Source organism: Equus przewalskii, chromosome 13 (genome assembly GCF_037783145.1).
Source record: "Equus przewalskii isolate Varuska chromosome 13, EquPr2, whole genome shotgun sequence".
In the NCBI taxonomy this organism is placed as follows: Eukaryota; Metazoa; Chordata; class Mammalia; order Perissodactyla; family Equidae; genus Equus; species Equus przewalskii.
The window spans coordinates 3,399,765-3,414,643 of NC_091843.1; the positions used below are offsets into that span (position 1 = coordinate 3,399,765).

At 50.5% G+C, this 14,879-nt stretch overlaps 1 protein-coding gene across 4 annotated transcripts in view; it reads left to right on the forward strand.

Moving 5' to 3' along the window:
- The first annotated feature begins 125 nt into the window (after positions 1–125).
- Positions 126–14,879, forward strand: part of PHYKPL (5-phosphohydroxy-L-lysine phospho-lyase) — a 25,460-nt gene continuing 10,706 nt past the window's right edge. For 2 of the 4 annotated variants that reach the window (XM_070570132.1, XM_070570131.1), the window contains exons 1-8: positions 286–417; positions 1,149–1,267; positions 2,344–2,503; positions 5,708–5,782; positions 6,363–6,450; positions 6,528–6,644; positions 8,182–8,264; positions 8,531–8,756. In XM_070570132.1, the coding sequence (XP_070426233.1) occupies positions 359–417; positions 1,149–1,267; positions 2,344–2,503; positions 5,708–5,782; positions 6,363–6,450; positions 6,528–6,644; positions 8,182–8,264; positions 8,531–8,756 (927 nt within the window). In that variant the 5' untranslated portion in view covers positions 286–358. Of the gene's footprint in view, positions 418–1,148; positions 1,268–2,343; positions 2,504–5,707; positions 5,783–6,362; positions 6,451–6,527; positions 6,645–8,181; positions 8,265–8,530; positions 8,757–14,879 lie in introns of all 4 variants that reach the window. The other 2 variants (XM_070570130.1, XM_070570128.1) reach the window with 1 other exon arrangement.

Genomic DNA, 14,879 nt, shown 5'->3' on the forward strand with positions numbered 1-14,879 from the left:
GAAGGTCGCCCCGTGGCCTCCTCCGCCAGCCCAGGAGGCGCCCTGCGCCCGCGTCGGCCCTTCCCGCGGTCCCTCCCCGGGGCCGGACCAGCTTCGCCTCCTCCGCCGACGCCCAGCCCCGGCCGGCCCGCGCACACTCCCCTTTTATGCTCGGCGAGGGCGACTCGAAGACTGAGCCCAAGGCCCCGGGGGGCCGCAGGACCGGAGGGCGAGGCCCGGAGCGTCTGGGACGGAGGGCGGGGCAGCGCCGGAGAGGCGAGCACGACGCGGCTCCCCGCGCCGACTTCCGGGGCCGCCGCGTCCCGAGCGCGCGCCAGGCGGGGGCGGGGCCTGGGCGGAGCGCGCGCTTCTCCGCGCCATGGCGGCCGACCGGCGCGGAAAGGCCGCGACGCTGGCCCTGCGGCGGCGGCTGCTCAGGTACCGAGACGGCGGCGCGGGCGGGGCGGCGCGCTCGGGGCACGCACGGCGCACGCACGTCCGGCCCGGAGCCCGCCGAGCCCGCCGAGCCCGCCGAGCCCGCCCCGCCACCCGCGGGTCCCGCCGCCCCCGGCTGTCGCCTCCCGGCTCCCCGCCCCGCTCCCCACCCACCCCCGCTGCGGGCTGCCTCTGCCCCGGCCCCGGGGAGGAGCTCCCGGCGGCGGCCCGCCAGCAGGACCTGGCCCTGGCCTGAGAGCGGCGCGCCCAGGGGCCGAAAGCGCAGACGGGGTTGGAGGGGGTCGTCTCACAGGCAACCTGGAGAAAGGCCGCCGGGACCCGCGAGGGGCTCTCAGGGGGACACGGTGGCCTCTGACTAGAGGTTGGAGGTGGTCCCCAGCGGGGCGCCCTCCATCAGCCGCCCCGGGAAGGAAACTGCCTTCGGGAGCCCCCGGGGGTCTGGGGCGGCCACCTGTCCTGGGCCCCGGCGACTGGTGCGGCCATGTAGCCTTCAAGTGACTTAAGCACCTTAAGTTTTAGCAACTTCTTAGCCCATCCTTTTCCTCCTTTCCAGCCACCTACGGAGGGGGGGACCGGAGGCAGGGAAGCAACATCTTGCCCTTGGAGCTTTTGTCCTTTCCAGAAACTGGAAGGGGTGGGGGAGGCTGGTGATGGGGGGACTCCTCCCTTCAAATCTTCAGACATGGCTGTCCGCTCTTTGCCTGTCCCCGCAGCTCTTCCTGCAGACTCTTTTTCCCCGAGGATCCTATTAAGATTGTGCGGGGCCAAGGGCAGTACATGTACGATGAACAGGGGGCAGAATACATCGACTGCATCAACAACGTGGCGCACGGTCAGTATCACACCTCAGGCTGGCGTCAGGAGAGCAGGCGGAGGCTGTGGACCCGGCCAAGGGTGACCGAGCCTCAGGTCGCAGAGAGTGCAGAGGACTTGGGGTCAGCTTAGCCAGCATCCATGTTCGAGGAGGCCCGGTCTTTCTGGTGTGGCTCTAGAAGTTTCTGAGCAGCAGCTGTGCTGAACTGGGCAGGAGCCAGAGACTAGGTCTGGGGGTCCAGTTCCACTTGGGACTGATGGTGAGCTCAGAGAGCAGCAGTCGGCCCAGCCATGAGCAGCCATGCAGCAGGGCCCGGCCAAGTGCTGGGCCTCGTGGCGGGGCTTCAGCCCCAGTGACCATCTCAGAACTCAGTTACCCAGATGGGGTGGCCAGAGCTGATGGAAGGAAGGGCAGTCTGAGACTCGGCAGGCAGATTGGAGGTTAATGAAGAAGTTAAAAGCAGGGGCTCTAGTCCCAGACTGCCAGGGTTCACGCCCCTGTCCTCCACTTACTAACTTTGTAATCTTGGGCAAGTTACTTAATTCTCTGTGCCTCGGTTTGCTCATCTGCAAAATAGACATGGTAATACTAGGTACACACCTCCAGGTGTTTTGGAGGATTAGTGAGTTAATTCATGGAACTTGCATTGAGTGTGCCTGGCACACGGTGAGCTCTCAGTGTTTGCTGTTATAATCCTTGGCCATTGGCAATCAGCATTACCTCCAGTCCCCACTGACTGGTGAAGTCAAGCCCACTGACAGACACCCACACCCTGCTCCAAACCCCGAACCCCACACCCCTCCTCTTTGTTAAGTGGAAGGCCTCAGGAAGCTCCCTTTAAGACATGGGTTTTCTAGACAAGTTTTCTGCCAGAGAACTTTCCCTTCTGCCAGAATCTCAGGGACTCTTCCAGGTCTCCCTTTCCAGAACCAACATCTCTGTCTGCCCTTCTGTCTTCAGACTGCCCTCTTTCCCCTCCAGCTCTCCCTCCATAACTGCGTCTCCTCTGGCCAGGTTTGCAGGCTGGGTCTGGGGGAGGCCCCTGGGGTTGACTGAGCAGAGCTGGCTGTGTGATGGAGATGGCTCTCTTCCAGTTGGGCACTGCCACCCTCTCGTGGTCCAAGCAGCACACGAACAGAACCAGGTGCTCAACACCAACAGCCGATACCTGCACGACAACATTGTGGATTACGCACAGAGGCTTTCGGAGACCCTGCCGGAGAAGCTCTGCGTGTTTTATTTCCTGAATTCTGGGTAAGTGGACTGCAGCCAGCCCCCAGCAAGTGGATGAGACGACAAGGAAGAGAGTTCCTCACGTGGACACAGCATAGTGTAGCCGACCGAGTATGGACTCAGGGAGAGGCAGCCTCACTGTGCCAGGCGCCTGTGCTTCCCGGCTGTGCACCCTGGCTTACTCCGTCAGATCCAGCTTTGTGGTCTCGTAGTAAGGGATGCCATTACCTCGCTTTCAGGATCGTTGTTGGGGCTGACAGAGGTAATCTGCTCCTTTATTTCTGCCTTATGAATCAACAGGCACAGTGCTGGGGGCTACAGCCAAAATGCCCACCCTTGGCCTGTTCAGTAAGGAACAGAAACATTAAGAAATACAAAATTACAAAGAGGGATCATTGTCTGGAGGTAAAGTACAGGGTATAATGAGGCATAGAAGCTGAGGGGGCAGGGCCTGCTCCGAGAGGATCAGAGGAGACTCCCTTGCAGAAGTGATGTTAGGCTAAGAGCTGACTGGGAAATAACTAGATGAGGAGGAAGGAAGGGTGCTGCCCACTCCCTCGGAAGTATTCTTGTCAAGGTTGGTTACAACGCAGGACAGCATGTGCAAAGGCCCTGCGGCAGGAAGGGTCATGGCACCCCAGCACACTTGAGGAACCAAAAGGCAGCCAGTGAGGGAGGGTGGGAGCTGACACTGAGGAGGGAGGCAAGGCCCATCACCCAGGACTGTAATGGCCAAGTAAGGAGTCTGTTTTTATCCTAAGAGCATTGGGAAGCCATCAGAGGGTTTTAATCAGGCAAGTGATGTCGTCAGGGCTGGGGGAGAGCAAGAATGGACACTCTTAGGCACTACACTAAGAGTGGCAGTGGAGACAGAAGCAGCAGATGATGCGTCTACATAGAGCCAGCCCAGCATGCCTGGGAAAGAACATTCCAACAAATTGTAGGTTGTGGCATTTAGATTATAGTAATGTTTATTACCATTTTCATTTTTTTTTTAATTTATCTTTTGTTTTGAAGAAGAAGAAGATTAGCCCTGAGCTAACACCACCACCAATCCTCCTCTTTTTGTTGAGGAAGACTGGCCCTGAGCTAACATCTGTGCCCATCTTCCTCTGCTTTATATGTGGTGAACCCTGGGCAGCCAAAGCCGAGTGTGTGAGCTTAACCACTGCACCACTGGGCCGCCCCAACCGTTATCGTCGCCTTTCATGAAGTACATTCGTCTGTTCCCTCAGTAATTTCTAGGACATGGAATTTCCCATCCTCATTTTACAGATAAGGAAACAGCAGTTCAAAGAGCGGAGCTAGCTTGCCCAGGGTCATCCGCATAGGAGACGGCGAAGCCAGGACCGGGGCCTCTCTGGGAAGAGCAGGGGGCTGGTCCGGCACTCAGTGCTTCCTTGGCAGTGGAGGAAGGGACTGGCTGGCTCACTGCACCAGATTTATTCTATGCATTCCGCTGACTTCCTTGTCGCTAAATCCAGTGGGCTCCTTGCTGCCCTCGTGTTACTCTCAGCGGTGTTGACAGTTCCCACTCTCTGGAAATGCTTTCTGGTCTTGCTTCCAGGACATGGCACGCTCCTGGTTTTCTACCAGCTTCTGGCCACTCCTCCTCTGTCTCCTTTCCCGATTTTTCCTTCTATGTTCCTCGGAGCTGGTCCTGGGCCATCGTCCTCTCTGAACCCTCTCCCTACGTGATCTCATCCATTCCCATGGTCTTCAATATCATCGATGTGCTGTGACTCCCGAGTTTGTGTCCCAAGCCCAGATGCTTCCCACGTGTTCCAGCCTCAAGGTTCTAACCACCCACATGACTTCTGGAGCATCTCCAACTTCATGTGTCCAAAAGACAGTCAAGAGTTGGTTGTCTTCTGCCAACACCTGGTGTGGGACCGTGGCCCTGGCTCTCCCTGACATTCCCAGGCACCTACCCCAGACCATCCCAAGAGACCATCCCCCCTACTGCCACCCACACCCTGTCTCTCGTAAATGGCAGTGCCCTCTGCATCTCTGCTCAAGGCAGAAACCGCACAGCCACCTGCCGGTCCTGCATCGAACCTGCCTCGTTGGTTTCCAGGTGGTCTCTTGCCTCCATCCACTCACTCCATCTTCACGGCCCCCACCTGCTCTCACCTGCATGTCCTCCTTGGTATCCTCACTTCCACTTTAATTCCCTTCTCCTCCATTAGCCCCACACAGCCAGAGTCCTCCTCAGATGGGAACTGAACCACATCCCTTCTCTGATTAAAACTTTTCAGTGGCTTTGCATGGCAGTGAGAAGAAAACCCAGGTTCCTCCTAAGGCCCTGTGAACATGGCCTGCGAGTGTCTCTGACTTCCTCTCTCGCGCTGCCCCTGGGCTCCCTTGTCCTCTCTCTGTTCCCTGAGCGCACCGAGCTCTCTGGCCTCACAGGGCCTTTGCGCGAGCTGCTCGCTCTGCCTGGAAACTTCCCCCTGAGGACTCGGCAGGCAGCGCCTCCTCATGGAGTCCTTCTCTGAGGCCCTGTGTTAGTCAGCTTGGGCTGTGATAAGATGCCACAGGCTGGCAGGCTTCAACTGCAAGTTTATTTTCTCAGAGTCCTGGGAGCCAGAATCCCAGATCGAGGTGTCGGCAGGTCTGGCTTCTTTGAGGCTCTCTCCTTGGTTTACAGGTGGCCACCTTCTCGCTGCGTCCTCACGTGGTCTGTCTTCTGTGCATGCACACCCCTTGACTCTGTGTGTCCCAGTCTCCTTCTAAGGACACAGTCGGATTGGATCAGGGTCACTCTGGTGGGCTCATTTTAACTTAATCTCTTTAAAGGCCCTCTCTCCAAATACAGTCACATTCTGAGCCACTGGGGAGGGGAGGGCTTCAATATGCAAATTTCGGGGGACACAGTTCAGCCCATAACACCCCCTTATCTAAAGTAGGACCCCGTCTGGTTTTCCTGGGGCACTTATCAAAGTGAGCATTCTTTCTGCTTTTTGGGTTTCATGACATATACTAGGATATAAGCTCAGGAGGCTCAGGGCCTGTCTGTTTTACTGTTTCCCCCCAGCTCCTAGCACTAGAAGACATTTGATACATTTTTACCAGATGAATGACTAACCAAGGGTGTCCTGAGGGTCTTCGTTCGTGCTGCTGGAGGGCTCCGCCTTCCCTCTGCGTTTCTCCATAGGAAGCAGGTGTCCAGGAGGGAAGGCCCTCGGAAAGCTGTCTGAGCAGTGCCCACCTTGTCTCTCGCAGGTCGGAAGCCAATGACCTGGCTCTGAGGCTGGCCCGCCAGTACACGGGACACTGGGACGTGGTAGTGCTGGATCAGTAAGTGCTGTCGCCAGAAGGCTAGGCTGCTGCTTGTGGGGGATCAGTGAGGCCCTGGCTTTAGGTGCCTTGGGCAGGAAGGATGAAGACCTGGCCACAGAGACACCCCCTACACCCCGGGGGGCTCTTTTCCCCAGACTGCTCTGGGAGGGCAGCTTCTGGGGAGCAGAGAGTGCTCTGTAAGGTGGTAAGAACTGGTCCCACATTTTAAGTGCTAAGCTGTCCGAACAGTAGCTCCCATTGTGTTGAGGCTCTGCCATGCACGAGACCCAGGCCCAGGGTTAGAGCATCCTCACGTTTAGGATTCATTACTACCCTGAAGCAGAGACCCCCCACTTTACAGGGGAGAGATCTGAACCCGGAGAGCTTGAGTGACCAGCCGCCGGGACAGAGCTAGTCAGCAGCCTTGCAGGAAGTCTTGCTGACTCCAAGGCCTGCGCTCGTGCCCAGCCCTGGGCTCGGGGGCTGTGGCAGAAGGGTTGGTCTTCCCTGTGTGTCTCCTGAGGTGGGGAGACCGTGGTCGGCTGGGCTGGGGAGTCTGCGCCCCTGAGCCTGAGCCCCACTGCTTTCTCCTCCCCAGTGCTTATCATGGTCACCTGAGCTCCCTGATCGACATCAGTCCCTACAAGTTCCGGGGCCTGGATGGCCAGAAGGAGTGGGTCCATGTGGTATGCACTGCCCAAGTGGACAACAGGTCGGTGCTCGCCCCTCAGCCCAGGTGACACAGCACTGTCACTCCCCACAGGCACCTCTCCCAGACACCTACCGGGGCCCCTACCGGGAGGACCACCCCAATCCAGCTGTGGCCTATGCCAGTGAGGTGAAACGCGTGGTCAGCAGCGTCCAGGAAAAGGGCAGGAAGGTAACTGCGTCTGCATGGGTCCAGTGAATGGAACAGTGAACGTCACTGACTCTGTTGCCAGCCGAGTGCTAGATACTGGGAACCTTGAGAGAAATGGGAACCAGGCCCGCCCTGTGGGAATCTGATGGGGGTTACGTGCTCAGCGGAGAGTTTAGACAGAGACGTATCCTGGGCGTTACAGGAGTCCAGAGACCCAGGCTGGACTGGTGTGGATGTGGGTGTGAAGGAGGGTCCTGGGAGGAGGTGTTACCTGATCTCAGTAATATAAGCTAAGCAGGAGTTAGCCACTCAAGGTGGGGTGGGGAGTAGAAGAGGAAAGCCATCCTAAACAGAGGGGCAGCCTGCACAGAGGTGAGGACCCATGTCGGTGTGCAGCCAGGCAGGGCAGGCAGGAAATGAGCCTAGAGAGGCAGGGGTCCCGTGTGCCGGAGGATCAGAAGTGCTGTGAGGGGGCTAGAGGCCATGGGGAACCTTTGAAGGGCTTTAAGAGGGAGTGTAGTAAGACCAGGGCATGCATTTAATTGGGGCCAGCCTGAGGGCAGGTGACCTGAGGAGACCCAGCATGAGGCCGACCCAGTGTGGTGGAGTGCAGGTGCAGAGCGGGAGAGAGGTGGCATACCCAGAAGAGCAGTGGCCAAAGTGACAGTAGAGGGGACGTGGTTAGCAATTGTGTGAGGGCTCCTGAAGGCTCCCCTGAAGGAGTGACAGCCAAATGCAGCATACACAGCAGAGTTAGGCAGGCTGCAAGGCCAGGAAGGTTGGCAGGGCCAGATCAGGGGAGCCTGGCCTGTGCTCTTCAGATGCTCTGCGCCCCCTTACCTGAAACCAGAAAAGAGGTTGCTCTGGTGGCAGCAGGCCTGAGAGACCAGTTTCCCACCCCATCAGCCTTTCCCTCATCCCAGCAGAGCCTCTGAAGCAGCTCCAAGGCAGGACACAGTTTGGAAGTCACTGCTGTGAGTAAAAGGGGCCATTGGGCTTTAAACAGGACAGCGATGAGCTCAGTGTCTGCGTTGAGGCATCACCCTGGTGGCCAGTGGAGGATGGACTGGAAGAGGCATCCAGTTAGAAGGCATCTGCAGAAGGCCCAGGCAGAAACTGGCAGAGCTGCCAGGAGGCAGGAGTGTCCAAGAGGAGGGAAGGAGTGGGTGTGGAGATGTACAGAGGCAGAGTCAGAGGCTGTGCTGACTGATAGAAAAAGGAGGGGGCTGGTCCAAAGATGGGGGCCAGGTTTCTGTCCTAGGTGGGAGGGATGAGAGTCACCAGATGGAGGCAGAGAAAGAACAGGATTATGGGGGAGAAAGCAGTGGATTTCGTCTGGGGCATGCTAAGTACAAGGGGTCTGGAGGCATCCTGGTGGTGAGAGTTGGTTTGGGGCCTGAAAGAAAACTGAGTCACAGACCTCAGATAAGATGTGGAGCCTGAAGGCGGGGCATAGCGAAGCCGGTAACTCGTCCTGCTTAGAACGTTAGCAGGGCACACTTAGTTTGTCACTCAGTACCTCCACAATAGCGTTCCCAACATCCCGCCTCATCCACAGATTGCAGCGTTCTTCGCGGAGTCTCTGCCCAGTGTAGGAGGGCAGATCATTCCCCCTGCTGGCTACTTCCCGGAAGTGGCAGAGTAAGTAGGTGGGAGGGGGTGCCCACGGAGGGCAGGGCTGTAATGCGGTCTCCCAGCCATTGTCCCAAATTCCAACCTCGGCCTGGCCTGTTTGCCAGGATTTTCAGTCAAGGCCCCTGAAGAAATAGTGGCCTGGAGAAGGCCAGCTGTCTGCCTGAGGCCCCCACCTTATGCTGGCAGAGCTGGGATTCAGAGTCCCAAGACCTCCCACTCCTGGTCTGACCCCCCTACCACAGTCCCCATCAGCGATCTGTCCTCTGCCACAGGCACGTCCGCAGGGCCGGAGGGGTCTTTGTCGCAGATGAGATTCAAGTGGGCTTTGGCCGAGTAGGCAAGCACTTCTGGGCCTTCCAGCTGCAGGGGGAAGACTTTGTCCCCGACATTGTCACCATGGGCAAATCCATTGGCAATGGCCACCCTGTAGCCTGCGTGGCCACAACCCAAGCTGTGGCGAGGGCCTTTGAAGCCACCGGCGTCGAGTACTTCAACACGGTGAGTGAAGGCTCCAGGGCAAGGGAGCGCCATGGCTTCTGCTGGGCCCCAGTCTGCTTATCCTTAATCAGCGAGGGCCACAGGCCTAGCACTCTGCCTAGCACAGAGACTTCTAAGATGCCGTCCTTGGAGAGTTACCACAGGTCAAAGGAAAAAATACACAAAACCTCTTTAAGATTAGCATCAATCCAAAAGCTGTCACAAGAGATTGTACCTTATAAAATATATAGAAAGAATACAAGAGGCCCTCTCTCCCTCCCAGCAGCAGCTGCCTACTGTATGCCAGGCCCTGCGCCAGGTACTGGAGCCAAAGAGCTGACTAAGATGCATGAGGAGCTGGGTCTGTTGGGGTGATGAGTGGCCTAGGAGCAGAGTTCACATTGCAGTAGGAGCTTAGAGGAGGGCGCAGCTCTCTGTCTTGGGGGTAAAGGTGGAGAGCTTGCCCTAAGTGAAGTGGATCCTTATGTTGCCGGAGAAGCCACAGCATGTTTGGTGGCACCAGGAAAGCAGTCACATGTTGCATGAGGGGAGCATGGGGGTCACCAGGGCCTTCATCATAAAGAGTCAGGGAGTCTGGACTGATCCTGAGGGCGGTGAGGGACCATGGAAGGGTTATAATCGGGGAGAGATGAGATCTGAAATATGCTCTAGAAGGATCTCTGGCAGTCAGTATGGAGAAAGAACTGGAGGTAGGGAGACCGGTCCCGGAAAGAGAGAAGATCCGAATCTGGGCATGGGCACAGGGAAGAATAGGAAGGGACAGAGAACTGAGGGGAAGAGAACTCACTGTGACTTCTCAAAAAAGGCAGTTTGTACTGGGGACTGAAATGTGTCAGGATTTGGCAACACAGCTGAGATGTGGCAGAGAAGGTCGTTAAGGGTGAGGGCTGATGCTTTTAGCAAGCCGTCACTCTGTGCCCAGGTAACACGTCGACAGAGCCTCTGCCCTGGACAGGTGCTCCGCAGGGGGAGACAGCCTCATGGACACCTGGTGGCAGTGGCTTGGAGGAGGTTTAATGGAAGCAGTGCGTTCACGGCGCTGTGACCGCACAAGGGACGCCAGGCGGGAGGGCAGAGGAGGCCTCGTGTGCATGGTGAGTCTGAGGAGAGCTGAGTCTGGGAGGCTGAGGAGGAGCTAGCCCTGTGAGGGGGAAGGAGTGTGTTGTGTTAAGTGAAAGACGAACAGGCCAGTGGAGCACGGTCCTGATTTTTGTGTCGTCGTCTTATTTGAAGTGCACATGGTTAGATTGTGTAATCCTTGGTTCATGAAGGACTCATCCTCTGTTCCTGCGCAGCCCTCTTTTAGTTGATCAGTCAGTGACTTTCACTAATGTTCTAAGCATCCAAGAGGCCATCATCCCAAGTAAAAGTTAGGGCCTTGACAGTAACCTGCCTCTATCCATATGGTTTGCCCCCAGTGCCATCTGACTGCCTCCCCCACCTCAGGTGACCATCACTCTGAAACCCATGTTCATTATTTATTCTAGTTGTTTTTTAACTTTATAAAAAGTGTATCATGCTGTATATACTCTTTGGGGATTTGTTTTTTTCATCTAATACTATATTGCTTGTCACTGAAGTTCATTTGTTTTGAATGCTGTATAATATTCCATTGTATAACTGTGCCACGGTTTATTTCTCCATTCTTGTTGATGTGCTTTGGGGTTGTTCCATGTCTTTTGCTATTGCGAACAGGGCTTCTGTGAACAATTTTTATAAGTCTCTCTTGTACACGTGCAAGAGTTTTTCTTAGGAATATTCCTAAGAGCGGAATTGCTGGCCACAGGGTCCGCGTTCACCCTCCATTTTAAGAGATAATGACTTCAGTTTCCAAAGTGGTTCACAAGCTAGCACCCACCCGCAGTGTATAAGAGGTTCTCTAAGTCTGCATCCTCGTCAACAGCTGTTAATTTTTGCCAGGCAGGTAGGGTGTAAAATGGTGTCCCCTCAAATCAGCAAATGATACTGCTGTGCCATTCCTTGATTTCACATTATGTGAAATGTCTCTTCATGTTTATTGGCCATGTGTTTCCTCTTCTGGGAAATGCCTGTTTTTTCTTTTGCTCATTTTTTGATTGAGTGCTTTTCTTATTTATTTGTGGGAGTTTTGTGTGTCTATATATGTGTGTGTGTATGTAGATATGAGCATTTGTGTGTGTGTATACACAGACACACACACATACATATATTCTTGATACTAATCCTTTGTCAAGTGTGTATGTTGTGAATATGTTCATCTAGTTTATAACTTGTCCTTTCACTTCCTTTACATATTTTCTGATGAATCAAAGTTTTTAATTTTAGCATGGTCAACTACATCAATCTTTTCTTTTACAGACAGTTCTTTTTATGTCTTGTTTAAGAAATCTCCCCCTACCCCCAAGGTCTGCAAGATATTCATCTACATTTTCTATTAAGTATTTTAACATTTCGTTTTGATATATAAATCCTTAATCCATCTGGAGTTGATTTTTGTAAATGGTGCGAAACAGGAATCACATTTCCTCCTTTCTGCATGTGAATAACATTTTCTTAGCTCCCTTATTCTCCACTGATCCGAAATGCTACCTCTGTTATATACCCCAAGTTCAAAGTGAACAGGGCTGTTTCTGGGCCCTTATTTCTACTCTTCTGGTCAAGTTGTCTGTCTGTTCCTATACTACATTGCTGTATTACTAGAGCTTCATAATAGGTTCTGAGATTTGGTAGAAAAGGTCTCCTTTGACCTGTTTTTTCTTGTTTAGAAGAGCTCTGGCTATTCCTGGACCTTTACTCTTTCGTTAAAATTTTAAAGTTATCTTTAAACATTTTATGAACTCTGTTGGGATTTTGATAGGGGAATTACTTGAATCTATAGATGAATTTGAAGAAAATGTACATTATTGAATCTTCCTATCCATGAACATGGTATACCCCTCCATGTTTTATAGTTTCCCCTGCAGAGATCTTGCACATCATTAGATTTATTCCTAGATATTTGAAACTTTCTATCATAAATAGTGACCTCTCTTTATCTGCCTACTCATTGCTGCTGGTGTATAAAATATGGACTTTTGTATATTAATCTTTTATCAGCTCCCTTGCTAAACTCTTCTTTTTTTGTTTTTTTAAGATTGGCACCTGTGCTAACAACTGTTGCCAATCTTCTTTTTTTTTTTTGATTGCTTTTTTCTCCCCAAATCCTCCCAGTACATGGTTGTATATTTTAGTATTGGGTCCTTCTAGTTGTGGCATGTGGGACGCTGCCTCAACATAGCCTGGCAAGTGGTGCCATGTCCGCACCCAGGATCCGAACCAGTGAAACCCTGGGCCACCAAAGCGGAACACATGAATTTAACCACTCGGCCACGGGGCCGGCCCCCTATTTTTTCTAATAATTTGTAGGCAGACCTTGTTCTTGTTTTTTTTTTTTTTCCTATCTAAAAACTCATATCATCTCCAAATAATAGCAGTTGTTTTATTGCACTGGGCAAGACTTCCAGTACATAGTTGAAAATAAATGGTGACAGTAGGCACACTTGTCCAGTTGATAGGAATGTTTAATACTTGTCCATCTAGGATAATGTTTGGTCTAGGTTTTTATTTTATCTTTTATTCTTTTTTTAATCTTTAAATTTTTAAAATTCTTTTTATATTCTTTTTTATTTTATTTCTCTATCAGGTTAAGAAAATTTGCTTGTATTCCTAACTTACTAAAAGATGGTTTTGTTTCGTTTTGTTTGGTTTTTTGTGAGGAAGATTGGCCCTGGGCAGATATTTGTGCCAACCTTCCTCTCTTGTGGATGTGGGACACCGCCTCAGCATGGCTTGATGAGCAACGTGTAGGTCCACGCCTGGGATCCAAACCCGTGAACCCAAGGCTGCTGAAGCAGTGTGTGCAAACTTAACCACTATACCACCAGTCTGCCCCCTAAGAGATTTTATTATGAATAGGTGTTGAATTTTATCCTGTTCTTTTTATGCATCTATTGAAGTCATTTTTTTCTCTTTTAATCTGTTAATATGTTGAATTATATTTATGATTTTTCTAACATTGAACCATCTTTACATACCTGGGACAAATCCAACTTGGACATGGAGTATTATCATCTTTATACGTTATTTGCGTATATTTTATTTATGAATTTGGCATCTATTTTCAGGAGTAAAATGTGACTCTCATTTTTTTCTTACAGTATCTTTGGTTTTGGTATCTGGGTTATACCAGCCTTGTAGATGAGTCGGGAAGTATTTCTTCTTTCCCTTTTACATAAAATTGGGATGATCTATTCTTTGAAAGTTTGGTAACTATGTATAAAACCATCTGGGCCTTGTGGTTTTTTGGGTTTTTTTAAAAGATTGGCACTTGAGCTACCATCTGTTGCCAATCTTCTTTTTTCTTCTTCTTCTTCTCCCCAAAGCCCCCCAGTACATAGTTGTATATTCCAGTTGTAGGTCCTTCTGGTTGTGGCATGTGGGACGCTGCCTCAGCATGGCCTGATGAATGGTGCTAGGTCTGCACCCAGGATCCAAACTGGCGAAACCAGAAGCAGAGGGCTCGAACTTAACCACTCGGCCACGGGGCTGGCCCCAGGGCCTTGTTTTCTTTGTGGGAAGATACTTAATTGCTGCTTCAATTTCTTTAAAAGTTATATAGCAGTCTTCAAGCTTTTCATTTCTTCTTGGGTTAGTTCTGGTGAGTTGTATTTTCCTAGAAGTTTGTCTCTTTCAAGAGTGTTCAAAATTGTTGACATAGGGTTATTGTTAATGCTTTCTTAGTATCTTTTTAATCTTTATCATGTTCCCTTTCCATTTACAGTATTTGTTTGAGTCCCTTCTTCTCTTGTTTTCTTTCCTTCTGCTTTCTTTGGGGTTTGTTATGTTGTTGTTTCCTAATTTCTTAAGATGGATACTTAACTGTTTTCTCTGTTAATATAAATATTTAAGCCTATACATTTCCCTCCAGCACTTTTACTGTATCTCACAAATTTTAATATATATTGTTCCATTATCACAGAGGTTCTCACAAGTGTTATCCAGATCCTGAGGATCTCCAAGACCCTTTCAGGGATCTGCAGAGTAAGACCTACTTGGATAATAATACATGTTATTTGCCTTTTTCACTCTCCTCCTCTCCCAGGTATGTAGTGGAGTGTTCCAAGGCTACATGATGCATGTGACACCACAACAGATTGATGCTGAAACAAATATGAGACTCCAGCTGTCTTTCATTAGGCCAGACATTTAGGAGATTTGCAAACATGTACAAATAAGGCCACTTCTAATTTTTTTTTGTAAATATATTTTATGATAACATGCAGTGAGTTTTTAAATTATTCTCAAATGGCATAAAGTTAATTTATTATTTTGATATTAATATTTTTCAGATTTCTCAGTTTTAATTTCTATACAGTAAATATTAATAGATATAATCCATACAAACAAAAGCTCTTTGGGTTCCTCAATCATTTTTGAGAGTGTAAAGAGATTCTAAAATGAAAAGTTTGAGAACTACTGTGTTATCATTCAATTTTAGGTTTTTCCAATCTTATTAACTTCTTACCAACACCACTGAGGTCAAACGTCATGTCTTGTGTGATGTTTATTCTTTGATACTTACTCTGTAAAATGTGCTGGGTGATCTGGTACTTGATTGTTCTGCATGTCCTCGAGAAAAATGTGTGTTCTCTAAGTGTCTGCAGAACTCTGTAATGTCTCTTAGGTCACACTTGCTAATTGTGTTGTTTGAATCGTCTATATTCTTGCTGGATTTTTTTCTTATTATTAATAATTGAGAGCTGTGTGTTGAAATCTCACACTATGATGAAAAACTGATCAGTTTTTCCCCATAATACTATCAATTTTTGCTTCATGTGTTTTGAGGCTATTAAGTATATACATATTTTTATTTCTCTATGTTCACTGGGAATTGAATCTTTTTTTAATTGAGGTATAACTGACACACAAGATACTAGTTTCAGGTATGCACAACATAATGAAATGATCACCACAATAAGTCTAGTTAACATCCAACACTTCACAGTTACAATTTTTTTTCTCGTGATGAGAACCTTTAAGATCTACTCTCTCAGCAAGTTTCAAATATATAATATGGTTATTATTAACTATAGTCACCATGCTGTA